Source organism: Osmerus mordax, chromosome 25 (assembly GCF_038355195.1).
Source record: "Osmerus mordax isolate fOsmMor3 chromosome 25, fOsmMor3.pri, whole genome shotgun sequence".
NCBI classification, from domain to species: Eukaryota; Metazoa; Chordata; class Actinopteri; order Osmeriformes; family Osmeridae; genus Osmerus; species Osmerus mordax.
The window spans coordinates 6,110,602-6,138,285 of NC_090074.1; the positions used below are offsets into that span (position 1 = coordinate 6,110,602).

General features: G+C 44.9%; 2 protein-coding genes across 2 annotated transcripts; one reads left to right on the top strand and one right to left on the bottom strand.

The window, feature by feature from the left end:
* The first annotated feature begins 345 nt into the window (after positions 1 to 345).
* On the top strand, positions 346 to 15,929 carry LOC136933478 (NLR family CARD domain-containing protein 3-like). The gene is made up of 11 exons (XM_067228902.1): positions 346 to 513; positions 1,476 to 1,615; positions 1,917 to 2,030; positions 4,234 to 4,463; positions 4,578 to 6,378; positions 6,516 to 6,689; positions 9,232 to 9,405; positions 10,036 to 10,209; positions 12,070 to 12,243; positions 13,157 to 13,203; positions 15,028 to 15,929. Exons 2-11 carry the CDS (start codon positions 1,533 to 1,535, stop codon positions 15,564 to 15,566), a joined length of 3,510 nt encoding a protein of 1,169 aa, XP_067085003.1. The 5' UTR covers positions 346 to 513; positions 1,476 to 1,532; the 3' UTR covers positions 15,567 to 15,929.
* Positions 15,930 to 21,814: 5,885 nt separating this feature from the next.
* On the bottom strand, positions 21,815 to 24,063 carry LOC136933247 (GTPase IMAP family member 4-like). The gene is made up of 4 exons (XM_067228564.1): positions 24,045 to 24,063; positions 23,740 to 23,844; positions 22,707 to 23,374; positions 21,815 to 21,850 (listed from the first exon to the last, which is right to left on the bottom strand). The coding sequence occupies exons 1-4, from the start codon at positions 24,061 to 24,063 to the stop codon at positions 21,815 to 21,817; spliced, it is 828 nt and encodes a 275-aa protein (XP_067084665.1).
* Positions 24,064 to 27,684: the final 3,621 nt, after the last annotated feature.

The following is a 27,684-nucleotide window of genomic DNA, read 5'->3' on the forward strand; positions in this document are numbered from 1 at the left end:
AGATTGATATTGACAAGTGACAGTGCATGATATACATTAAAAACATATTTTCAACTAAAAAATATTCCTACTGGAGTGGATGTTTTGGTTTTCACTGTATGACTGATTTAAGTATTCATCATTCAGTGAAGACTGAAATAAACTGTTCTTATGGCTGGTTGTTTTGGCGTACACTGCTTGTAGTGTCTACCAGAGGAAAGAAGTTGGAACAGGTTTTTGGGAGGGGGGGGGGGGGGGTGAAGCTCGCGATAGGTTTTTGGAAAAGTTGGCAGCCCTGTAAATAATGTATGACTATCATGTGGGCCGGAGTATGGGTCCGTTAATTCTGTTTGCAGAGACCGCACAGAGGCCGGTGCGTGTCCACTACAGCGGAGCGGGCAGGCGGCGCGTCGGCGTCGGCTTCCAATTCTATTTCAATGAAACCGGGTGACGCCCGTTAGACCATATTCAAAACGAAAGTGAAATGTTTGTAGGGATCCATTTTGCGTTGACAGAAGGTTTAAAGTATTTTAAGTAAGTAATTTAAAATAATCTTCCAGAATAATGTAGCACAGAGAGAGAGATCCACATAACCTGTGTTAGATAATTGTGATAAGTTATTGGTTATATATATTTTTTTTTCTGAAAGGCGGTATATTCGGTGTAATACACGATACAATTGGAGGAAGCACGTTTTAAAGTTGTGCAACCCGTGTTGAAAAACGCAAAATTGAGCCGTAATATTGTTTTGTCAGTTTAGGAACTCAAAATATACCTTTCCTTTTGTTATAGTTATGCACCTATAACTTTATTTGCTAACAGTAACTAGAATGACAATATTCCTGTGGTCGTTCACGGTCGTTCACGTTCGTTCAGGCCCAAGCCCGGGGGTCAAAATATATTAATTAAATAAGGCAGTGTGGTTGTTAAGTTACTAGATCCAGACCACGTGCACTACAGAGGACTTGAGTGTCTGGGACTTGGGAGAAGATATATACAAGGATTAGGGTTCACGTCAATGTTTATGTAACATGTAGATATTCCTCTCTGCCAGCAGGTGGCATAACATTACAGAAAGTCAGAAAATGACCTGAATTCCCTCTGCTCTTATGTGTCAAACCACACTCAGCAAGGCCTTGGTCCAGATTGAGATCCTACTGATCCTAGATCAAGGCTTAATAACAGAGTTGATGATTCTGGTGTGTCCTTAAATACACACCATGAACGGAGCTCCAAGCCTTGTCCCTCACTAGACATCTGTGGCTGTAAAGCTCCATACAGTGAACATTGTTGTAGTGCGCAATCCACTTAAACACTTAAAACAATATATATATTTTTTTATTAGACTCCCCCTTTCCCCATGCCAAAGAGAATCAATCAGGAATATTTATATAATCATAAAGAACAAGGCCCAGTCTCCAAAATTAATTACTAACTAGTTTCAAGCTGCTCCTTCCTTCAGGTAACACTGGTGTTGTTTGTTCCCACTTCTACAGGTCTGGCTGTGCTGTGACTCTCTTGGTGCTGCCCTCGAGGAGAACTACTGCCTCTAAATGAGTCTGTCTGGGGAGATAGAGGAAGGGGGCCCTGCCTCTAAAATTTGTCTCTCTGGGGAGACTGAAAACACAGTCAAAAGGTACGAGTCAAAAGGAGATGAAATGTCTCTTCTGTTACTCTTTGTGACAAAGTGAATTGGGTAAATAGTAGTAGGTAAGTAAATGGTTAATTCAGCATGTGAGTGTCTTGACATAAATACGTATATATAAACAACAATGTGAGGTTTATCACATTATCCAGCTGTATTCAACCATCTCAAATGTTTGTACTTGTGAAATCCTATTGGAACATGTCAGCTATTTTAATCATTATGCCTATGGATACATGGTTGGGTTTGATTAGCTACATTGTTACTCTATAGCTGCTGTATGTCTTTACAGGATCAAGCATCAGAGACCAGCCTCACCTGTACCCAGCTGTGTATCCATGAAGAGTGACAGGTCTATAGAACCCCCATTCAACTTCAGAGAAGGAGATCTTACCACTGAGTCAGGGTAGGAACTAAAGTCTGCTGCAGCCATGTTCACAATTATCAATATTTTTCAAGAAATATTTTCCTTTATGTGTAAGAATGTTCTGTACCATTAACTGTATCTGTTCTTCCCAGAAATGATCAGTATTCAGATAGAAACAGGAAGTGGGTGGGGCTTACAACAAATGTAGTTCAATTAGTGTTTTGTGACCATTCAAGTGTTTTTTTCTTTTCTTTAATAGGGTAAAGCTGTTCCAAATGCAAGACAATAGAGTAGACTTTAAATTCAAATATTTGAAAAGTAAATATGTAATGAGTATATTAACCCAACTGTCCTACTGATTGAACCACCCTTTATCCAATATTCTCTTTAATTCTTTGTGTTTTTCTTTCTTTCTTTCTAAACAAATCCATTCTTAAAGTTTTGAATAATGTTTGAATAATGTTTGCCTAGTAAAATATGGTTATAGATGTATAACATTTCTTAACCCCACCAACCCCTCCTCAACTAGGCAACTTGAGTGTTCAATTATACAATAGTGAAGTAGTCATGAGTGTACATGTTTAAGTCTTGAGTAGTCATGAACCAAAAATTCAATGTATCTTCAGATTAGTTGTCCTATGATGGGAGTCTCCCCTTCGATAGAACCACATTGCCAATGACAATCCAATTTCTAGTACAGTAAATGGTTAATTCAGTGTTATATATGTTATGTTATATGTTATATATGTTAATACATATATATAAAAGAACAATGTATTCAACCATCTCAAATGTTTGTACTTGTGAAATCCTATTGGAACATGTCAGCTATTTTAATCATTATGCCTATGGAGAGGGGAGTAAGGTGGCTGAGCGGTTAGGGAATCGGGCTAGTAATCTGAAGGTTGCCAGTTCGATTCCCGGTCATGCCAACTGACATTGTGTCCTTGGGCAAGGCACTTCACCCTACTTGCCTCGGGGGAATGTCCCTGTACTTACTGTAAGTCGCTCTGGATAAGAGCGTCTGCTAAATGACTAAATGTAAATGGATGCATGGTTGGGTTTGATAAGCTACATTTTTACTCTATAGCTGCTGTATGTGTTTACAGGATCAAGCATCAGAGACCAGCCTCACCTGTACCCAGCTGTGTGTCCATGAAGAGTGACTGGTCTATGGAAACCCCATTAAACTTCAGAAAAGGAGATCTTATCACTGAATCAGGGTAGGAACTAAAGTCTGCTGCAGCCATGTTCACAATTATCAATATTTTTCAGGAAATATTTTCCTTTCTGTAAAAAGTTATGTGGAGGGAGATGGCAGCTTTGAAATTACCTGTCTGTGTGCGTTTACACGTGCGTGTTATGCAAGCTAAAAGAATACTGTTGTACAACATATCGACAGAAAGAAGGAACCCCCCAAATGATGTTAAACAGGCTGACCATTACTCAAACAGGCTGACCATTACTCAAACAGGCTGACCATTACTCAAACAGGCTGACCATTACTTAAACATGCTGACCATTACTCAAACAGGCTGACCATTACTCAAACAGGCTGACCATTACTCAAACAGGCTGACCATTACTTAAACATGCTTACCGTTCCCTTTATTCCGATTGTAAAGATTGTTTACTTAGCAAGTAAGCTAAACAGATGTCAAACTCCATATTGTGTTGGAACCAGGGTCAAACTCCATATTCTAACTTTCCACTCCAAACTGAAGAAGTCGTGTTACACTCCAAGACGCACGCACGCACACACACACGAGAACTTTAGGATGAAAGGAGACTGACAGTTCCTCAGACATCAGACAACTTTGTATCACCATAGACTTGTCTCCTTGCTGCAAGCAATTCAATCTTTCTTGACTCCATAGTTTCTGTGCACTACTTGAGAAAAGATTTTCCTGACAGTGTGAGGCCCACCCCACCAAAATACGTATTTGTAAAAGAACAGTGTGATGTTTATCACAACCTTGAACCTGGAGAGATACCATCCTGTAGGTTTATATTCCAACCCTGCTATTGAGAGATACCCTCTTGTAGGTTACACTCCAACCCTGCTCCTGAAAAGATACTCTCCTGTAGACACAAACACCATCTCTAACTAACCTGAATGTGAGTTTAGAACACAGACGTCCCCTCCTAGTGGAAGCCTTCAGTTAAACCAGTTCAGCTGTGCTGTGTATTTGTGTCTCTGTGTGTGAGAGACTGGTGTTCATATGGGATCATGTCTCTGCAGTAAGAGGAGCAGAGCTGTCCTGGCAGAGGACCAGTCCAGGTGTGGGGTGTGTGAGCAGGTGCTGAGGGATCCAGTCTCCCCCCCCTGTGGACACAGGGTCTGCAGAGCCTGCATCTCTTCATCCTGGCAGCAGCCTGGTCCATCAGCAGACCACACCTGCCCACAGTGTGGAAAGAGTCCCAGAACACAAACTGGACTGCTGCCACCTGGACAACAGGACACTGACACCAGTACGAGCTTCACTTCATCTTTACACAACATTGTTTACATCTCTGGTCATTTCAGTACTTTGTTGTGACTGTTAGTATTAATGTAAAGATAATGAACTCATTGTTCTTCCATAGTTGCGAGTGGACTCCAAAAATTGCTAGGGACTCATAAAGCCACGATGAAGAGCAAGTTTGAACATGTGATTGAAGGCATTATGACATCAGATAATGCCATCCTTCTCACCAGTATCTACACTGAGCTGTACATCACAGAGGGAGACAGTGAAGGGGTTAATAATGAACATGAGGTCTGGCAGCTTGAGACGGCATCCAGGATACGAATCACACACGACACGCCCATCAACTGCAATGACATCTTCCAGCTCCTACCTGGCCAAGAGAGACTGGTCAGGACTGTGCTGACGAAGGGCATCGCTGGCATCGGAAAAACCGTCTCTGTGCAGAAGTTCCTCCTAGACTGGGCTGAAGGGAAGGCAAATCACGAGGTGGATGTGATGTTTGTGCTTCCTTTCCGGGAGCTGAATCTGATCAAAGATGTCCGGTACAGTCTCCTTCAACTGCTGAGAGATTTCCACCCAGAACTTCACATGGAGGATGGAGAGATCCTCGCTGTCTCTAAAGCCATTTTCATCTTTGATGGTCTGGATGAGAGCCGACTCCCTCTAGACTTCAGAAGAAACCAGAGATGGTGTGATGTCACTGAGTCCACCTCAGTGGATGTGCTGCTGACCAACCTGATCAGAGGAAACCTGCTTCCCTCTGCTCTCATCTGGATCACCACTCGACCTGCAGCAGCCAATCAGATCCCTTCTGAGTGTTTTGACCTGGTGACAGAGGTACGAGGGTTCAGTGATGCTCAGAAGGAGGACTACATCATGAAGAGATGCAGTGATGAGATCCTGGCCAGGAGAATCATCTCACACATCAAGACATCAAGGACACTCTACATCATGTGCCACATTCCAGTCTTCTCCAGCATGTGTGTGACAGTCCTGGAGCACATGCTGAGAACAGATAGCACAGGAGAGATGCCCCAGACCCTGACTGAGATGTACACACACTTCCTGCTCATTCAGACCAAGATGAAGAACCAGAAGTATCAAGAAGGGAACGGGACCGATGAAGAGGAGCTCTTGAGGTCCGACCAGGAAGTTCTCCTGAAGCTGGGGAAGCTGGCGTTTGAACATCTGGAGAAAGGCAACCTGCTGTTCTACCAGGAAGACCTGGAAGAGTGCGGCCTCCATGTCCAAGAGGCATCGGTGTACTCTGGAGTGTGCACGGCCATCTTCAAAGAAGAGTCTGTGCTTTTTCAGAGGGTGGTGTACTGCTTTGTGCACCTGAGCATTCAGGAGTTTCTCTCGGCAGTCTACATGTTACATTGTTACGCAACCAACAACATGGAAGCACTGAGGCCATTCCTACGAGGGAATGCTGACGCTATACCTGAGAATCTATCTTTGGAAGACCTGCTGAAGGGGGCAGTAGACAAAGCTTTGCGGAGTAAGAATGGACACCTGGACCTCTTTGTCCGCTTCCTCCACGGCCTCTCACTGGAGTCCAATCAGAATCTGTTAGGAGGCCTGCTGACTCAGACCCAGAGGAGTCCAGAGAGCCTGCAGAAGACAATCAAATCCCTCAAGGTGATGCAGAAGAAGAACATCTCCCCAGAGAGGTGCATCAATCTCTTCCACTGCTTGATGGAGATGAAAGACCATTCAGTACAGCAGGAGATCCAAGCATACTTGAAGGAGAAGAAATCATCCAAGGCCCTGTCTCTAGCCCACTGCTCAGCACTGGCCTACATGCTGCAGATGTCAGAGGAGGTTCTGGATGAGTTTGACCTGCAGAAATACAACACATCAGAGGAGGGGCGCAGAAGACTGCTTCCAGCTGTGAAGATCTGCAGAAAAGCTGTGTAAGTAGTGATGTAAACATGCCATTTACATGTCAACTATACACATTTAGTCAAATGTACAAACACTTTACTGTCTTATGTTAAACATGTCTTTGTGAAGCACATACAGTTGTTTCATGGTTATTATGTAACAACAGACTCTGTGGATGTAAACTCACTGATGCATCATGGGAAGTGGTGTTCTCAGCCCTCACCTCAAACCCCTCCCATCTGAGAGAGCTGGACCTGAGGAACTCTGGCCTGCAGGATCCAGGAGTGAAGCTGCTCTCTGCTGCAGTGGAGAATCCAAACTGCAAACTGCAGACTCTGAGGTCTGTATTCATTCATTTATTATGTTTCAATGATTTAATTAAGAATGAACACGCATCACATTTCCTGTAATAATATGACATGATTTACTCCCTCTTAATTCTAATAAGTGTGTAAGTTTATAAGATGATGAACTCAACAAACTCTCTGGATGAATAAAGTACTTGTTTATACAGCTTTCTTTGTTCATTTTAGCCACTAGAGGGAGCAGTGAGCTGCAGTTGTGGATAGTATGTCCAGAAATAAAGCCAAGTCACTCATTTAGTGGCAGAATGTTATATCTACAAAATTATTTTAGATATACTATAAGTTTAGCTAGCTTGCAAATCCTGAGGATAGCCTACTGTAGCAGACCTTTCTACGTGACAACGGACAAGGGTGTTTTGTCCCTCGGGAGTTGCCGTAGGCTTAACCCTTACCTTTAGCTCTACAAAAAAAATGTGATCTTTCTTTTTTGAAAGATTGTGGACGTTATTGTGGAATTCATGCATCACATTTGATTTTCAGCTTGTTTTGTCTTGGTTGTAATTTTACAACGTTGGGTCAAAATGGTAGCTAAAATAGCAATTGCACCTTGCACTCTACATGGAGACATTACACTTTTCGAATGTTCAGATACAGGATAAATACTTACAGAAATATAATGTATTTGATGATTCACATCATCAAATACATTATTATATCAGACAACAGTCATTCGAGTGATGAGGAGGTGGTTGAAAATGTTGAGGAAGTGAAAAAACAGAATCAGAGACCCACTGATTGTCCAACTAATGATGATGGTAAGGACATCGAGCAAACTAACACAAGTCAACCAAACCACAACATATGCGCTGTCAATTGGTATGACAACAGAGCAGTCACACTTGTGTCATCCTTTGCTGGCATTGATCCTGTGCAAAAGATTCAACGCTGGAACAAAGCCACCAAATCCTACATTGAAGTGGAGAGACCTCATATTTTGGGTGCAGACAACAAATACATGGGCGGTGTAGATTTGATGGACTCATTTGGAGCCAAATACAAGTTCCTCATGAAATTGCACCACTGATACAGTTACATCTTCTGGCACACTATTATCATTGCTGTGATCAACGCCTGTCTCCTCTACAAACGGGACTGCAAGGCTCTCAATATTCCCAAGACAAAGATGTTGAACAAGAGACTGTTTCAGGCGCAACTAGCTTCCTCTCTCATCCTGACAAACACAGCTGTCAACACACCAAGGAGAGGGCGGCCCTCTTCAGCCAGTGGGAGCCCTTTGACGTCGATAACTGTGGCACCTCAGAGACCTGTGACTGCTCAGAAGAGACCATCCTCAGGTAATGGGGGTCCACCAAATGGGGTCCCAGCCAAGAGGGCATGTGAACCACCAACGGATGTGCGCAGGGACATGGTTGCACATTTCCGGTGAAGACAACGAGAGGACGCTGCAGACACTGCATGAAAGGATATTCTAATACGCTCTGCAGAAAGTGCAATCTCCGTCTCTGCTTTTCAGAGGAAAGGAACTGCTTTTGGGACTACCATTGCACGTGAACAATGGACCCCGGGGTCTTTGAAGTTTTCATTCTATTTATCCAGTTTTCTGATTCATCAAAATATGACTGTTGGGTGATTATTATTAATGAAATGTACTGTTATAGTAATATGTAAGCAATTCACACTCCAAATTAACCATTAACTTAATACGCCCCCGTTCAAGTGTTGAGTTAAGCAATAAGCCCCGCGAGTCCGTGTTTTGCGCTGATTTTAGAACAGGTAAGGGGAGTTGTTTGTCACTGGCGTTGTGACTAACAACTCCCCTTACCTGTTCTAAAATCAGCGCAAAACACGGACTCGCGGGGCTTATTGCTTTTCTAAAACTGTTACTACAAATATTTGATATGGTTTCATAAATAAAGACAATTACATTTAAGAAACAAAACCGTCATTCTTCCGCCACTATAAAGTATAGTTCATACATAAATCGTTGCCACAGATTGAAAACAGCGGACCCACATGGTCTGCTTTATAGTGCCGGCTTAATTCCTTGCCTCGATTTCAGCCTGTCTTCTCTGCTTGCTAGGTCTTTTTAAACTCTCCTCTATTCTGTCAGTCTCCCACCACTCTTCAAACGTACAGCCCACCCATCAGTTTTAGAACATTAAATTAGCTGCATGCAGCTAATTGCAGCTAATTGCTGCAAAAGTGGCTTGAGACAAAGCCACTTTTTTGTTCTATAACCGGACTATAACCGCTTCGAAGTATAAGCCGCACAAGGAAACTGTAAAATCGGAGTACAAGCTGTGGCTTATTTTCCGAAAATTACGGTATTGTGACTGGCCTTACAATGGGATGGGAAACTCAAGTTCAGACATCTCCAATGTTCAGCTAATGGCAACAGTTTAAACAAAGTTAGTCTGAATGTAATCAACATGACTTATTATTTCGAATTCTAAAGATATTGCCCGAAGTTGTTATAAATTGCTCAAGTTCCATAGTGACCATAAGACCTGTTTCAAGTTAGTGCTGCTGTTTGTAATCCTGTAATGATCCTTCTAGGTTGCCAGGCTGTCATCTCACAGAGGAAGGCTGGGCTTCTCTGGCTTCAGCTCTGAAATCAAACCTCTCCCCTCTGAGAGATCTGGATCTGAGCAACAGTGACCTGAGGGACTCAGGCATGAAGCTGCTCTCTGCTGTACTGGAGGATCCACTCTGCAAACTGGAGACACTGAGGTCTGGATTGATTCATTTATTATGTTAAAATTCTTGAATTAAGAATAAATAAAAATCACATTTCCTATAGTGAGACTAGGTGATTTGCTCCCTCTTAATTCTAATAAGTGTGTAAATTTATAAGATGATGAACTCTACAGATTCTTTGGATGAATAAAGTACTTGTTTATATAGCCGTCATTGTTCATTTTAGCCACTAGAGGGAGCATTGTTTATTGTTAAACAATTGTTTACGTATTGTTAAAAGGATCCCCATTAGCTGTCACCAAAGTGGGACGAGCTAATCTTCCTGGGGTCCAACAAAAAGAAAACAAATAAAAATTACTTAACAATGATCATCTAAAAGCAGAAACATTGTAGCCATCATTATAAACATCACCAGGGAGCAGTGTGCTGCTGTTATTGTGACTGGCCTCACAATGGGATGGGAAGCTCATGTTCAGACATCTCCAATGTTCAGCTAATGGCAACAGTTTAAAAAAAGCTAGTCTGAATGTAATAAACATGCCTTAATATTTCTAATTCTAAAGATATTGCCCAAAGTTGTTAAAAATTGCTAAAGTTCCATAGTGACCATAAGACCTGTTTCAGGTTAGTGCTGTTTGTAATCCTGTAATGATCCTTCTACAGGTTGCCAGACTGTCACATCACAGAGGAAGGCTGTGCTTCTCTGGCTTCAGCTCTGAAGTCAAACCCCTCCCTTCTGAGAGATCTGGATCTAAGCAGCAGTGACCTGAGGGATTCAGGCATGAAGCTGCTCTCTGCTGTACTGGAGGATCCACTCTGCAAACTGGAGACACTGAGGTCTGGATTCATTCATTTATTATGTTTAAATTCTTGAAGTAAGAATGAATACTGATCACATTTCCCAGGCATGTGCACAGATAGACCCTAGTGGTGCTCAAGCACCTGCCTGCCCTTTTGCCCTGGATGAGAAAAGTGCCCCTTCTGCTGGAGACACATTTTTTCTTCATTTATCAATATTTAAGAATACAAATTACTCTCTCTGTCATCTATTCCCCCCAAATGCATTTTGATATCTGATGGGGCATTTATTTGAGTTCTTGTGAGAATTTCGCCCCAACATGCTCTGCGGCGCTCACAAGCCCCCGCCGCGCCCCTCCCTCCTCCTCCACTTAGTGCTCATGCAGTGCTGAGCGCCAGGTCAAACGGCTGCAGCCTACTTCTTCTCTGACCTGCAGCATCAGACACACAGCTCATGATGGTGTTTGTCCCCCTGCAGCATCAGACACACAGGTCATGATGGTGTTTGTCCCCCTGCTGCATCAGACACACAGGTCATGATGGTGTTTGTCCCCCTGCAGCATCAGACACACAGGTCATGATGGTGTTTGTCCCCCTGCAGCATCAGACACACAGGTCATGATGGTGTTTGTCCCCCTGCAGCATCAGACACACAGGTCATGATGGTGTTTGTCCCCCTGCAGCATCAGACACACAGGTCATGATGGTGTTTGTCCCCCTGCAGCATCAGACACACAGGTCATGATGGTGTTTGTCCCCCTGCAGCATCAGACACACAGGTCATGATGGTGTTTGTCCCCATGCAGCATCAGACACACAGGTCATGATGGTGTTTGTCCCCCTGCAGCATCAGACACACAGGTCATGATGGTGTTTGTCCCCCTGCAGCATCAGACACACAGGTCATGATGGTGTTTGTCCCCCTGCAGCATCAGACACACAGGTCATGATGGTGTTTGTCCCCCTGCAGCATCAGACACACAGGTCATGATGGTGTTTGTCCCCATGCAGCATCAGACACACAGGTCATGATGGTGTTTGTCCCCCTGCAGCATCAGACACACAGGTCATGATGGTGTTTGTCCCCATGCAGCATCAGACACACAGGTCATGATGGTGTTTGTCCCCCTGCAGCATCAGACACACAGGTCATGATGGTGTTTGTCCCCCTGCAGCATCAGACACACAGGTCATGATGGTGTTTGTCCCCCTGCAGCATCAGACACACAGGTCATGATGGTGTTTGTCCCCCTGCAGCATCAGACACACAGGTCATGATGGTGTTTGCCCCCCTGCTGTTTATTTTGTCGGATGTTTATACAGCCGTCATTGTTCGTTTTAGCCACTATAGAGAGCAGTGTGCTGCTGTTATTGTAACTGGCCTCACAATTGGATGGGAAGCGGTAAAATAGATGTGATGAGTGGCACATAACGTGAGCTAACATGGCATTTAATTTTGTTTGAGTTTTAACTTGTCCAGTGGGAAAAGTCAATTTCTCTTTCATTTGCCCTACAAAAAAATCCACTTGTCGCGGACAAGCCTTAATGTCGAGCCCTGAATAGGGTGCACCTGCAATTACCTTGTCTACTTGAATCTGGTTTGAATTCGTCGGATTACGTGATCTAGAATTGGCCTTTATGGAACCGCTATAACCATGACAAATTTGTTAGGTTCATTCAAATCAGGTTTGGGACTTAAATCATAGTTTTTTTTGTGGTCTTTATGGAACAGGCTTCTGGTCCTGAGGTTCCATAGAACTACTACCACCAAACTGAACACAAACAAAACCTTCCTGAACTGGGGGAAAGGGTCACTCTGTCTAATGAGGGAGGTGCAGCTATGACAGCACCTGCCAAATGAACCCCTCTGTGCTGACTCACTCTGGAGGCTTTCTACAGGCTGTCAGGCTGTCTGGTCACAGAGGAAGGCTGTGCTTCTCTGGCCTCAGCTCTGAGGTCCAACCCCTTCCACCTGAGGGAACTGGACCTGAGCTACAATCATCCAGGAGAAAAAGGATTGAAGCTGCTCTCTGCTGGACTGGATGATCCTCACTGCAGACTTGAGAAACTCAAGTAAGGAGATGTTTGTTTTTTATATACCTCTTTAAGTAATATTGCAACACTGAATATATATCTAATTACGTTAATAGGCCTTGCATTTCATAATGATACAATTAAAATCTGCATGTTTACTATAAAATCTACAATATGGTGCAACTATGATTGTTCGTTCGGTCGTTATCTGCCGCTTGTCCGGGGGTCGGGTCGCGGGGGCAGCAACCTAAGCAGGGAGGCCCAGACTTCCCTCTCCCCGGCCACTTCCACCAGCTCTTCCTGGGGGACCCCGAGGTGTTCCCAGGCCAGCCGAGAGACATAGTCCCTCCAGCGTGTCCTGGAACACCTCACCAGGGAGGCGTCCAGGAGGCATCCTGATCAGATGCCCGAGCCACCTCAGCTGGCTCCTATCGACTATGATTGTAGCTACAATCATAATTGTATTTCCAGGGGTCTGTTTTCCATGCAGAGCTAACCTGGTATTTACTGAACATCTCACTGTTAGTCTGTGCTGTGGAGGGTGATGGACCCTCCTTCTCGTAATGTCCAGTCATGCTCTGTTAAAAAGGAGAAGAATGTGCCAGTTGATTTACCATTCATTGTTTTTTCTCATCTCTTCAATGTACATGTCAAACTCATAATTCCACACAAGAATATCAAAACAATGTACATGGGGAGAGAACAGTGTAGCTGTGTAGTTAGAATTGAACTAAGTCAGATCAGCTGTTCTGGAACCGATAACTCTGAGCTTCCCATCTCAGGGTTCATCAAGTCAGAGTTCAGGGTTAGGCTCAGAGTTTGTAAAACCTGTTTTCTGGAATACACCTCTGATGATGAGATAAAAACAGCATGTTTACTTAGAAAGTCAGTTGCTAAGTCACTTATCAACAGTTGAAGTGTATTTACATCATTCCTCTGCTTATCCCTACAGTGTGGATCATGGTGGAGAGTGTAGGATCAAACCTGGCCTTAGGAGATGTGAGTATTGACTGCTACTTGGTTCTAGTACACAAGGTCATACAAGGGACAATACCATTAGTGACTTGGACACTGTCAAAAATGGACACACACACTGTAAACACTACTTTTAGAAGCAGTAATTTAACACAATTATCCACATCAATACTGTGTGCGCTATGTCCCCTCTCTTCACCCTCCCTTCCCCTGTCCCCCTCCCCTCTCTCCTACACCTCTCCCTCCCCTCCTCTCCTCTCCTCCCCTCTCCTCACTTCCCACCCCTCCCTTCTCCCATCCTCCTCCCCTCTCCCTTACCCTCACATCTCCTCTCTTCTCCTCTTCTCCTGCCCCCCTCCTCTCCTTCTCCTCTCCTCCCCTCAACCCCTCTCTTCTTCCCTTCCCATGTCATCTCCCTGCTCTCCTTCTCCCCTCTCCTCTCCATCCCTCTCTTCCCTTCTCTGGATGGATGGTTGGTTGAGAGAGAGAGAGAGAGAGAGAGAGAGAGAAGGATGAGGGGAGAAAGGGAAAGAGAGGAGGAGTGGAGGAAAGAGGAGAGAAGGGTGGGATAGAGAGAGAAAGAAAAAGGGGGATGAAATGGAATGTGGAGGGAACATGAGGAGGATAGAAAGATGGAGGGATAGGGGGGCAGATCCCTCTCCTCTCCATGAGAGGCCGTCTAGTGCCAAACTACTGAAACACTTGCTCATACACATACACATCACTTGTGCTTTACTACTATTATACTGATGTCATACCAATGCATCCTGAATCAACACATTAAAATAAGTCATTTTAATGAGTAATTCATTCATTTGGGATAGTATAAGGATCTGGACTGATGACTGGATGTGTATGAGTGTTTCATGGGGTAGCACAAGTGATGAGTGTATGTACACAGCCTCTCATAGATCCCACACTCTCCTCTCCCTCACCACTCCCCTCTCCTCCTGTCCTCTCTTCCTCCACCTTCCGTCCCCTCTCTTCTCCTCCTCTTTCTCCTTCCCTGCTCTCCCGTCCCCTCTCTCCTCATCTCCTACAGTGCTCTCTTCTCCTACTTCCCTCTCCTCTCTTCTTCTCTCCTCGTCCTCTCTCCCCCTCTCCTTTCTCATTTCCTTACCTTACCTCACCTCCCCTTCTCTCCTTTCCCCTCCCTTCGCCCCTTCTCTGTCCTCCCCCCGCCCTCCCTCCTCCACCCCTCCCTTCTCCCCTCTCCACTCCTCCATTCTCCCCTCCACTCCCTCCCTCGCTCTCCTCCTGTCCTCCCCCCCGCCCCTCCCCTCCCTCACCCAGTGTCTGGTCTAAGCTCCAGTAGCTGGTGTGTGTGTGTGTTCCCTCTTCTCTCCGCTCTCTGCTCTCTTTAGTTACCATTCATTGAGATGATGGGATGGAGATCCAGAGAGAGAGAGGAGGAGAGAGAGAGAGGAGGAGATAGAGGGGGAGACCATGGGAACAAAGTGGTTGTAGAGGAACACGGATAGTTGAGAGAGAAGGGAGGATGAGGAGAGAAAAGTAAAGAGTAGAGAGGGGTGGGATAGAGAAAAGGGGGAAAGAAATAAAATGTGAAGGGAACATGAGGAGGATAGAAAGATGGAGTGATGGGGGCATATCAGGGGTGAGGAGATGAGAGAGAGAGTGGGGGGGAGGCAGGAAGAGGGAGACATTCTAATGTGAATTATGATGAGGATCAGTAATATAGAGAGGTTGGAACATAAATAGAGAGGGGGGGGGTGGAGAGAGAGTGGGGGGGGAGGAAGAGGAAGAGAGAGAGGGAGGGGGAGAGAGAGAGAGATTCCAATGTGAATGATGATGATCAGTAATATATTGTGTCTTGGTCTCCCCCATCAGATGCCTGTGAGCTCACACTGGACCCAAACACAGTACACAGAGACCTCTCTCTGTCTGAGGAGAACAGAAAGGTGACAAGGGGGACAGAGCAGCAGCCGTATCCTGATCACCCAGAGAGATTTGAGGTCCGGTCACAGGTGCTGTGTAGACAGGGTCTGTCTGGGCGCTGTTACTGGGAGGCAGAGTGGAGTGGAAAAGGATGGGTTTGTATAGCAGTGACATATAAAGGAATCAGCAGGAGAGGAGGGAGTAAGGACAGTGTGCTTGGATACAATAGCAAGTCCTGGAGTCTGGAGTGTGGTGTTAACAGGTACTCTGCCTGGCACAATAATAAGAACACTGACATACGTGTCCCCCCCTCCAGCTCCCACAGAGTAGGAGTGTATCTGGACTGGCCAGCCAGCACTCTGTCCTTCTACAGAGTCTCCTCTGACACACTGACCCACCTGCACACATTCCACAGCACATTCACTGAGCCCCTCTATCCTGGGTTCAGGGTTAGGTATGATTCCTCAGTGTCCCTGTGTCAGGTAGAATAGCCCACACACACTCTCACACACTGTGCTCACATAGATGTTATTGAAGATGGAACTGTATACAGTTGTAATTGATATCCCAGAGTGTTTGTAAATATTGGTGTGTGTTGAATGTTTGTTTTGATTGTTGACAAACAATGACAACAATCCTGTCTTTGATCTCAGTTCCACTGAATGTGATCAACTAAATAGGGTCTGATGGGCAGATTTTCTATGTGCATGAAGCTTGTGTCTTCGGGAGGTCAAGAGGTCACTCCGTGGGCCCCTAGAAGGACACTTATAGATCTGGGAATGCATTCTGTGTAGCTTCTGGAGAACAAGGAAGCAGCTAATAGTCTCCAAACTCAGTTATGACCACATCACCTGGGTGCGGTTTCCCCTGGGCATGTTTGGGTGGTTACTATATCTGTACTGTCCAGCTAATGTATATAATGACCATCTAAGAGACATGTGTCTCACTCATGCCAACCACTCTGCTTGCCGTGGTGACGTGATCCGAGTAGCTCGTCTAATAAACCAAAGTCAACTCTTTTCATTGTGGTGTTTTCCTTGGCCTCTCTTCTGACAGAAAACTCATCATACCAGGGGCCTGTACTACGAATCAAGATTTGGCGTTAGCGAGGTAACTTCAGGTTCAACCCAGGGTTTTCTGTACTACGACGGAGGATCACTTGTTTCCGGGGTAGATCGCCATGGTAACACATGCTGAACGGCTAACCTGGTCGGGAGCAGGTTAAGTTGGAGATCAGAGATCAACCGGTATAAAAGCCCCGCCCACAAACTAATTGTTGACGATAATGACGTCACCGTTCATAGAAGACCCTGTGGATCTTGGTGCGCGGATAGTGAGAGGTGCGCTCAGAAGAGCCAGAACATCAGAATTAGAAAGGGTTTTAATCGCCATGAAAGTTTGCACAGACAAGCAATTTGCTTTGGCAGGAAGGTGCATACATTAAACATATAGGAATCTTAAAAAATTTAATATGAGATCTAACTATACTAAAGGTACATAGACTAGCAATGCTTAGAATGAAAACTATTTAGAGAAACATTTAGAGACCGACAAATCCCTTTGGCATTCCCTGATGAGTATCTTTATGAAAGATATAGATTGTCAGCTGAGGGAATTACGTATCTTTGCCAGCTTTTTGAGCCGTATGTTGCCAATGTGACACATCGAAGCCGTGCGCTCACAGTCCCACAGACTGTATGCATAGCGTTGCGTTATTTTGCTACGGGTACTTTTATGTAGTGTCATGTTGATATGTTATTCCTATTCACTGGGGTGTCTCCCCTTGACCCATTCTGTTGTCCTTGGGTTGCTTTGACCCATTTTCAAATTATTTCCATATTAGAAATGTGGGTTTCCTTCAACCAAAACATTTCAAACAAAAAAGAACAATGTGTATGGTACCGTACAATGCTCTTCACAAGTTAAATAAATGATAATTTCACTACTTTCATTGAATTTGGATGCTTCATTCACTTTTATAGCATTTTTCAAAAACAATAGGACATTGAAAGAAATGGTGAAAACCCCCACAAAAGACTCAAAAGTCACAACAAAAAAGCCACAAAAAGGTATAAAAAGACCAAAACGTAGAAAAAGGTTTAACAAATATATCCTCATGTGTTCTCCCTTTCCTAGGAACACAGAAAAAGAATGTCAGTGTAACTAAGTTAAGTGTCATTCATTCAGTCATCTCTTCTCATATTCCAGTTTTTCTATCTCCAGACTTGTTTTTTTTTTTTATTAAAAGCCTCTTATACTCTATATCGATTTCCAGGGTTCTTTTATACAGGGCCCTCACATTGTCTGCTCCAACCTGAAACAAATAAAGAACATTGTCCCTTTGCAAGGCACACTTGGAAAAAGTTGAAGGTGTCCATTTGACTACTGTGTTTCAAGGTTCATTGCTTATAATTTGTGTCTTTGTCTTGAAGTGGAGGCCCTAGGCTCAGGGGGAGGAAGACGTTCCTCTTCCTGCTGAGTTTTAACACCATAGCAATGTAATCAATTGTGTCATATTTGAAATGAGCACTTTAAGGACTTGTCTCGTGTTCAGACCACCACCATTAGCAAGTCATTACAGACACTTCAATCACAGCCACACGTTCAAACACTCTCACCATCTGTGTTGCAAGTGGTAAAGAAAACTCAAAAGTGTACCCCCAAAATGCTCTCTGAGCAGGCAGACACAGTTTCCTGATCATCTAGGACCTCCACTTGAGAAAGTAAATGGCATATTTGATCAATATTCAGCAACCACGTATGGCATACATACTGGCGTATGACTATTAGTTTCACTGTTACCTCTGTATGGCACAGTGGGACGACAGTGGGTGGTGGAAGCAACACCACTGTATTACCTGTCACTGCAGAGAACAGTAATACATTTCACTCCTACAATATTCATAAATAATTGTTGAATGAACATGGTCACATAGATTACTTGAAACATACATATGCTTGGGTTTCCGAGCTGCTGCCACCAGGGTCTGAAGAAATGCCCCCTTCCACTCCTTCCATCATGGGGCAACCCTGATAGCTGGAGAGGGCCAGCTCCTCAGCAGGAGTAAAGTCCTGTGGAGGAGGGCCCCCCCAGTTTTCTTTGCCTAATTTGTCTTCCTGTTGGCTGCAAGCAATTTCATTGTTCTATAGGCCCTTGGTAGCTATACCAATATCGGCGTTGAGGAGTCCCAGAAAAACCCATAAGTTCCACTGTCGCGGTTGAGACCAAGTTCCTGGGCACTGGCTTGGACAATGTGGAGTATCGTGCGCCAGTGTCCACTAGAAATGACAGAGAGTCTCCACCCACAGTTACGGAGAGCAGGGGGTCTGCCAGCCCCTGCTCGTTAGGGCTCTTCGGGCCCCCTCATGCATCAGGATAGTCCTCACCCGGGATCCAGTGGTCATCTGGACACCTGACCGGGTACTGCCCCCGAGGTGGACCCCCTCTACCGCCTCTGAACCCTCCCTGTGGAGCGGCTCCGGCAAAGGGTGCTTGATGAAGACCTCGCTGTCCTCGCCCGTATCCGGGAGGAGCCTGACCCCCCATTTGAGACTGTTCCTGACCACCGTTTGGACACACAAGACTCCAGTGGTCCATCTGTCCGCAGATATAGCATCCCATGGATCTCCCCGGTCCACCCCTTCCCCTTGCTCTTCCCCGACCCCAGTCCTGCCACTGTCCATCAGGGGGCCCCATGGGCCCCTGCTGGTAACTCGGGTGGGGCTGAGACATAGCACCTACCGCTGCTGAATATGTCTGTGGATCTAAAGGATATAAATTATCTGCCGGGAGCATGGGAGGACCCGTCACTACCGCCGGATGCTGCTGCACCATCTGATTACCATCTGAGCGTTTGTTTTTCGACGCCTGGCCCGCCGCTTTACGTGCCTCCTCTAGTTGGAGTTTGAGGAGCTGGACCTCTATGTCCTTACCCGCCCCCTTGTCTTTGTCCGCTATCGTTTTAGATTGTTTTAGGTGATGTACCAGGTGGTTCTCCCATATGGCCGGGCGGGCTCCTGCCATGTCCGGGTTTTCAATCATACGCGCTTTAACCTTGTCTGGGCAACCTGTCAAAACCGCCGCTCGATAGACCTGTGTGTGTGAGGGGTCCCTATCTGGATGTACACCAGTGGCTTGGGTCCACTCTTCCTTGCACTCGGACGGGAATTTAAACGGACTGATATCTGGGTCGAATTTGAATGAGATGGTGTGCAGTGCGGTGACTGGTTGGGGCCATTTGAGATCCATAGCATCTCCCACACAGGTTGACACCTGATTGAATGGGGTTTGGTCTGCGGTGTTAGTTATATCAGCGGCTCGTTCAATCTGTTCCAAATCCCACCCTGTAGTCTGTCTGCCCATGAGCTGTCTCCAATCTCCCACTGCGAGTGTCATCCCCTGAGTTAATTGGGCTAGTTTGCGCATCCACTTCCGCCCCCCTCCCTCTGTTGGAGGCATTGCCTCAGCTATGTTTGATGTGTCCTGAAACGCCCATGGTTTGTAGCGCATGCTTCCACCTGGTGCTGCCATTAAGGTAAATTGCCTCCCAGTATATTGTGCCCCCGATCTCGTATGCCTCGTCATGTCGCCGGGGGTGTGTTCGGCGGGTATGGATTTTAGGTCAGCCAAGGTAATCGAACCTGACATTGTAGCGCCGTAAGTAGTCGGTTTCGTGCTCACATCCCCCTCCCTCGCCTGGTTCTCTCCTTCCATCCCCGCCCTCTCGAAAAACCTGTCTCGTGCCTTTCCCTCTGAATAAGTTTTTTCCATTGCCATCAGGTCCTCCCTAATTTGTATTTCCTCCCTACGTCTACGGGCACCGGTCTCAGCTAATTCAGCTAAATTTGAAAACGAGCCGCCGATGTCGTGGTTTCTGCGAGCGCGTTTACAGAAGGCATCCTCCGCAGGGCTGTGATGCGAGGTGCTGGCACGGTCCGGTGACCCTGTCCTACGGCCAGCGAGTGGTGAGTTGGAACGTACGCTTGCTGCCCCCAAACTTTCGGTTCCCGCATCTGCCATTTCCTCCATATCTAACTGACCGCTGTGGACTCTATACACCGGCATTTGATGCGAGTACGGAGGTGGGGCGGTGGCTTTTTTTGAAAGTGAAGGGTACAGTCTACGGGCGTACGGAGCCGGTGGTAATTCTATGGGGACTGTTTTAACCTCATCTTCGCGACGTTTGTTTCCCTCGTAATTATAATTTACGGAAGATATGGCTACACCCAAATTGTGACACAGTCGCCTGCCATTCTCCCATTCATCACATTCTTTTTTCCATTTTCCTTTTTTGAAAATACCACTCGGGCATGTTCCGAGTGCTTTCTTTGCTTTTATGGCCGCTGACTCACTTTCAATCATTATCCGTTTTAAGCACATACGGTCCCCTTCATCCCAGTTATTTAGTGTCAAATGTCGTTTCCAGAACTCGTCATACTCGGCACGTACTTGTTTACGTTTATCCTTCTCCGTGCCACTTATTATTTGAGCGACCGCTATGTCATATTGAATTCAATTTGAAAACTTTTTTAGACTTTGCACTGAAGGCAATTATGGTCCTTGGAGGACACCTAGTGGATTTATTTATTTATTTATAAAGAACGACAGATCTGTTAAAAATACCGTTCAACTCAACCCGATTCCACACAAATATTACTTTTTCAGGGACTGTGACCCTTTTGTACCGGAGAGGACAAAGGAAAGAAAAAATAAACACACACAAGACAAATTCAGGGACTCTAACCCTTGGAGTGTATTTTAACCTCTCCTTTTTTAAACACAAAACAAGTTCAGGGACTCTAACCCTTGGAGTGTATTTTAACCCCTCCTTTTTTAAACACAAAACACGTAGGCCTACAGGGACTCTCACCCTTTTGGAGAGGACTCTAACCTCCCCTTGACAAAGACAAAACTTAAAAAACGGTTGAATTCCCACCACTGTTGGTTTGACTAGGTACGATGAAGCATAGTAATCGTCTAAATTTGGTTCTCAGTTCCGAATAGCAGTACTTTGAATTAACAGGTGTCTGCTTACCTTTTTTTATGTTGAGGCCTCCGACGATTAGGTCTGTCTCCTCGTACCGGTGTATGGGTCTCTCCCCCGATCCGTCGGTCGGGCCGGAACCCTCTGGACTCCCTCTTTTCAGCGTCGGGGTCACCAGTTGAAGGATTCTAAATCTATGTGTCTATTCCAATATGTAATGATGGTATTCAATGACACAAATCTGTGTTCTAGAAAGAGTGGTCTGGAGTCGCAGAGGTCCGATAATATCAGCTTTAATGCAGCAGTTGGAAATCAACAAGTACAGAGCTCTGGAGTTGTCTAAGTTTCCCTACCCGCAACACGAGTTTGGGCTGGTTCACGAAGTCCACCTGGCTATCTGTCCCTCCCCAGCATATATTTATACAGTGCAATTGAAACACAAGTATCAAAAAAGGGTTCAGCTTGTTCTCTCGTGCGTCAGGGAGTTGTTCTTGCCTACGCGCGTCCCACCTGCTTTGGTGCCGTCTCCACCCAGTTTCAAGGTTGTTTCTGAAAATGAAGAGATAGAGACACAAAACAGCCTGCTTCCCACACTCAGTGTGAGACACCATGTTTAAGCCTGAGCACACTTCTCAGATCATAAGACAGAACTTTAATAAGCACAATGCATAACTTTACTAAGCACAATATATTCTTTATCTGTCACTCTATTGTTAAGAAGAGGAAACTACAGGACAGAATCTTTTTTAGGTACCTTAGTCTCCACCTAGAACTTGAACCGCCTGGTTCTCCTAACAGAACACTATTCAACAAAAAGCAACAGATAGATTCGGTGTATGCTTTATACTATCAGTTTGGTATCAAATATACATTCAAAAAAGTTACAGGAAGAATGAGCATTTATCAATGACCATTTCTCCAGGACGTTCAACAATTTAACAGCAGAGATACACAAAGTAGAAGGATATTTACAGACATTAGTATATATCAAGGTCAGATCTCTGGCTATGGCAGTTTAATCTCTCCTCTATAGAGGAGTTGTGTCAACCTTCTCCACCTCCTCCTCCTCCGGTCCTAGGTAAACCCTTCCATGCATTGACTTCATGGACTTCGTCTAAAAACTCAGTACTGAGATCTATTAGTTTATGCTGAAGTCTATCCATCTCTCTGTCCTTCTCCTCCACCTGTCTTCTGAGCTGCATCTCTCTCTGATTTCAAGACACTAACATGTTTCTGTAATGCAGGAAGGACAATCTTCATCAGTTTTCTCTCTGCTTCAACTCTGGCCTCTTCTTCAAACTTCACCCTCATCTTCTCCATGTCTTTCTTGTGTTTCTCTTCCAGCTCTCTCCTCTCTTCCTCTGACTTTTCCCTGACACTTTCCAAATGTTTCTCTAACTCCTCTCTCTGATGGATCTCTCTCTTTAGCTCACTCTCTAGTTCTCTCTTCTTCTGGTCATCCCTCTCTTCCTCCAGCTGTTTCTCTAGATCTGTTATTTTCTCATTGAGTGTTCTGATGTCTAACCTCAACTTCTGGATCTCTCTCTCCTTTCTCTCTAGACAGTGTTGAATCTCTTCATCACCCCTGTCTTTCATTTCTCTTTCTTCTCTCTGTTTCCTCTCTTCTATCCCTTTATGAATGAGTACCTCCATCTCTCTGACCTGGGCCTCTGCCTCCTGGTAGGTCTGACTGCTGTAGAAGCTCTCTCTGTTTCCTGCCACCATCTCCTCTACCTGGTGCAGCAGCTCTGGGACCTGAGTGCCATGGGCCCTGTCCTTCATGTTGAGGACGTGGTACCTGTTCCCACATTTCTCTACAAGCTGCTGGAGGTCCTGACTTCCTGTTTGGAGAAACTCCTCCATGCTCTGCTCTCTCAGACTGTCATCATGGGTGAACAGAATGACAGTGTGTCCCCAACAACCCTCTCCAAACATGTCCTCCATTCTCTCCATGGCTCCTCTCTCCTCCCCCTCAGAGGGCTCCACTGGTACGACCAGGAGGAAGGCGTGGGGTCCCGGGGCGGACAGACGGACACACAGCCCCACATCCTGTCTCATCTCCTCCAGAGAGAGTCCAGGGCAGAACCAGTCTGGAGTGTCCACCAGCACCAGCCGTCTCCCACACACGTCCCCCTCTCTCCTCCTGCTCCTCTGGGTGACTGCAGAGGGGCTGTCCTGGGCCCCAAACTCCTCTCTGCCCAGGATGGTGTTTCCTGCTGCCCTCATCCCAGCCCCAGTCCTCCCCAGCAGCACCAGTCTCAGCTCAGACACACTGGGAGACACTGGAGGGTCTGGACTGCTGCTCTCTCCCCCCACTGCAACACAACACGGGACATGGTCACACCACTGGTCTAGATGGTTTCTAGTTGAAGAGGAAAGTACATCTAGGCTGATATTAACTACTCAATTAGCTGTGTTTTAAAACTGTGATTATTGTCTGAAAAATACAAAATAACATGAATAAAAATTTGTAATAATGAACATCTCTATCAGAATAAATCATAATAAAAGTTCCTCACTGCAGAGCAGTATACATAGCAGTATCAGGACGTTTGAGATTATAAACCTGAACTCTATAATCACTATGAAACACACAGTAGGATAGAAGATGTAAGGACAGTAGAGGATGGGTTAGAGGTTCAGGTGTTTGTAGGTGTCTGTAACAGAGTTGATGACTCACTGTGTGGAGGGTAATCCATGCTGCGTCTCCTCCTGACTACAGGGACCACAGTAGAACCTTCATCCTGTGGTAGTGGTGGGTCTGTATCTGGGATCTCTCCTCCCACTGCAACACAACACAGGACACAGCTCAAACTACTGACGGGAGGGTCACCCTGGACATTCATACCAGATGTTCACCTCAACAGAGTCATCTGACTATGATTCTGAACACAGCGTTAGACAGGTTCCTGTAGGTGCATGACCAGTGTATAGAGAATGGACTGGGTCAGATATTCAGGTGTTTTAACAGTGTTGAAGACTCACTCTTTGGAGGTAAATCCATGCTGCGGCTCCTCCTGATTGGTAGTTTGGGGCCTGCTTCTGAGATCTCTCCTCTCTCTAACACACAAGATGAAACAACCATTCAGTGGGCATCATATTTAGAGGGAAATATTCAAACTAAAACTTCACATTATAACACTCACCAGTGGTTTTAACCGATAACTCATTTCTCTGTCTCTGTACCTCAGTGTTTAGGTCACATATCTGCTGTGCTGAAATAATTGAAAATAAAAACCATAAACATACCATTTCCAAATACAAAACACTTCAAATGTATCACAGAAATGATATGAAATGCAAGTTACTCCATGAAATCTTACCAAGTTTAATGTTTTCATTTTTGACATCTTCCACATGTCTGTCTCTCTCCTTCAGCCGTTCATCTCTCTCTCTTAGTTGTTTGTCCTTCTCTTCCAGTCTCTTCTGTGTCTCTTTACCTTCACTCTCTAGTCTCTCCAGTCGTTGGTCTCTCTCTTCTAGTTGTTTGTTTGTCTCTCCCAGTTCCTCCTGCCTCCTCTTTAGTTCATCATCTCTCTCCTTCAGCTGCTTGTCTTTCTCATCACACACTTTATCTCTCTCCTTCAGCAGTTCATCTCTCTCTTCTAGTTGTTTGTCCTTCCCTTCCAGTCTCTTCTGTGTCTCTTTACCTTCACTCTCTAGTCTCTCCAGTCGTTGGTCTCTCTCTTCTAATTCTCCCTCCTTCTCTCTCAGTCTCTGGTTCCTCTCCTCCAGTTCAGAGTCTTTCTCCTGCACTTGGACTGTGAGCTTCTCTACTTGGATGTTCTTGTCCTGCAGGTCTTTTCTAAGCTCCTCCTGTTGTCTCTCCTTCTCTCTCACCTGCTGGCTCATGTCATCCAGTTGTGTCTCTTTCTCCTGAAGGTGTTGGTTCTTCTCCTTCAGTTGTGTTGTGGTTTCCTCCAGTCTGCTCTCTGTGTCCTCTAGTTGTTTATTCCTCTCCTCCAGGAGTGAATCCTTCTCTTCTATCCTCTTTTCACTCTCCCTCAGTGTCTTGCTCACCTCCTCCAGGTGTCGGTCCTTTTCCTCCAGCTTCTGGTTCCTGTCCTCTAGAAGTTCATCTCTCTCTCTTAGCTGTTTGTCCTTCTCTTGCAGTCTCTTCTGTGTCTCTTTACCTTCACTCTCTAGTATCTCCAGTCGTTGGTCTCTCTCTCCTAGTTGTTTGTTTTTCTCGTCTACTAGTTTACTGTACATCTGATTCTCTAGAGGGGATGAGAAGACTTTAGTAGTAGAGCAGTAGATCTACACATCACTGACTTAGCAGGCTGATCATTTGTAGACATTTTAAATTCAGCAATACTGTAAGTCTGACTACCTGACACATTAAACACAGTTCACAAAATGCCTGTTTTGATCAAATTAAACTTTAAATGTAAATTAATCTGTATTAAGAACATAAATATACTTGATAATGTATTTTCACTATAGAAATTGAAATCCTTTTTATACATTTTTCTATTATTGTAGTTTTATACTCACCAAGTAACCGGGCAGATTCCTCTCTTCTCCTCTTGTTCTCTGGACTCTCACTTTGTAAATACTCTTTAGCTGAAACAATGATGGAGAACTGACAGCTTAGATCTGCATGTATTACACTACAGGTGCACATTCTACACTACATGGATGAAAGTATTGGGACACCTGACCGTCACACCTACAGTGGGTTCCAACATTACTGGCACCCATTGGCAAAGATGAGTGAAAAGTGTTTTCACCTTTTTGTAATTCAACTTAATGTCACATTGGAAACAATTTGAACAATTCAACCTTCAATTGAAGTAAATTTATTTAGGTGCAAATACAGACGCAAATGGTTAACTGAACACAAAAACAGTCTTCTGCCATAGTCATCTCAGTCCCCTGATCTGAACCTCCTTTAAAACCTGTGGGCTGAGCTGAAGAGAAGAGTGCACAAGGGAGGACCTCGGACCCTGGATGATCTGGAGAGATTCTGTAAAGAGGAATGTTCTCAGACTCCTAGCTGTGTATTCTCCAACCTTAATAGACGTTAAGTGCTGTTTTATTGACGAAGAGAGGTTGTACAAAGCATTAAATGTAGGGGTGCCAATAATTGTGTCACACATGGTTTCACCAAAAATAATTATTTCTTGATGTCAGATTTTCTTTCTCTCAAAATGAATCTACTTCAATTAAAGGTTGGATTGCTTGCATTTCCCAATGTGACAAGCTGTCACTTAAAAAAAAAACACCTACTGTACTGGAGTGTGGTCCAGAGACAGACATCTAAATCCTCCCTATTGGTCTGGTTTCTCTTAGAAAAGGACCAGTGAAGATCTCTCTCTGCTTGTACAATCCCACAACAAGACCTCCACCGTCAGTCTTGTAATGCACTGAGCCCTCAGACTCACCTTTAACCTCTCCCTTTCCCTCCGTCCATATCAGGGCCTCAGCCTCTGCCTTACTGATAGACACCATCACCTCACCCCCCTCCTCCCTGAGGGCCTGCTTAGCCAGACTGTCTGCACTCTGGAACCCACATCAGTTTTACCCACACCCCCATCCTCCTCACACCATTGTGACCTCGGAGCACCTCATCCAGCAGGTCCTGTCTACTGTGGGATGTGAAGGACTGTACACTCATCAGAACTGCACTAGAGTCTGAGCATATAACCACTCCAACCTCCTCCATCCACTGTAAGGCCAGTCAAATCACCAACAGCTCCACTGTAAATACAGCCAGGTGATCTTAGAAGCACTTTCAGACCAGGACCTCCCTATCAGGTACAACAAACGCTGCCCACTTGTGAATATTTGTAGTCATCCATTGTACACAGAAACACCCGACTACAGAACATCTCAGCCAAGTTGGCTCCCACCCTGTCCTCATACTGCCCCACTGCACAGTGTTAGGACCTGGGCTTGCACTGTGTCTAGCTTGGTCAGAGAAGAGCTGCTGACCCATAGACAATACACCCATAATCTATAACTTCTCTAACCAGAACCACATACGTGTTCACATACACTTCAATATGATCAGCCCAGGTCAACCTCTCATCAAAATAGACCCCAGAAACCTGAGTACCTGCTCCCTCTCCAAATCATTCCCATACAACATCAGGCAGACCTCCTCCACTACCTTCCTCCTGGTGAAGAACACAGTCTTCTACTTCTTAACCGAGAAGTTTGACTAACATCAGACCTGGACCCAGGCTCACGTGGATCTCAGGAGCAAAGCTTATTATGGGATACATCTGAATAATACTGTGAGTGTATCTCTGCTCACAGGTTTGACCATGAAGGGAGGGTTTTCAGATATTTAAATAATGGCACCATGGAACTTAAAATAAAACAATAGCAGTGTTATCTTCAAAATCTAAAATATATTGGTACATTCTTAACCCATGATGTTGTATGTCATGAAACAGATATATAAAATTACTCACCATATTCTGAAGTTTTGTAGAAGGATATGAAATAGAAAGTTAAAACATCATTAAAACAGAACACATCAGTATACTGTGTGAGTTCATCTTAAACATTGATGATGAATAACATGGTAGTTTCAGTAACGATATTTTTGGAAAGCAAGGATTCTCTATGAGATGCAGCTGCTGTATGTTAATGGTCCTACATCAACATACATCCG

Excerpts from the sequence above, each read along its gene's own strand:
- LOC136933478 (XM_067228902.1), top strand. The coding sequence starts at position 1,533 with ATGAGTCTGTCTGGGGAGATAGAGGAAGGGGGCCCTGCCTCTAAAATT. Across the intron at positions 1,616-1,916 it reads ACTGAAAACACAGTCAAAAG|GATCAAGCATCAGAGACCAG; the intron begins GTACGAGTCAAA and ends ATGTCTTTACAG. Across the intron at positions 12,244-13,156 it reads TGCAGACTTGAGAAACTCAA|TGTGGATCATGGTGGAGAGT; the intron begins GTAAGGAGATGT and ends TTATCCCTACAG.
- LOC136933247 (XM_067228564.1), bottom strand. Across the intron at positions 23,375-23,739 it reads CATGGATTACCCTCCACACA|TGGGGGGAGAGAGCAGCAGT; the intron begins GTGAGTCATCAA and ends GTTGTGTTGCAG. Across the intron at positions 21,851-22,706 it reads CCCAGGTCAGAGAGATGGAG|GAGAACCAGGCGGTTCAAGT; the intron begins GTACTCATTCAT and ends GTGTTCTGTTAG.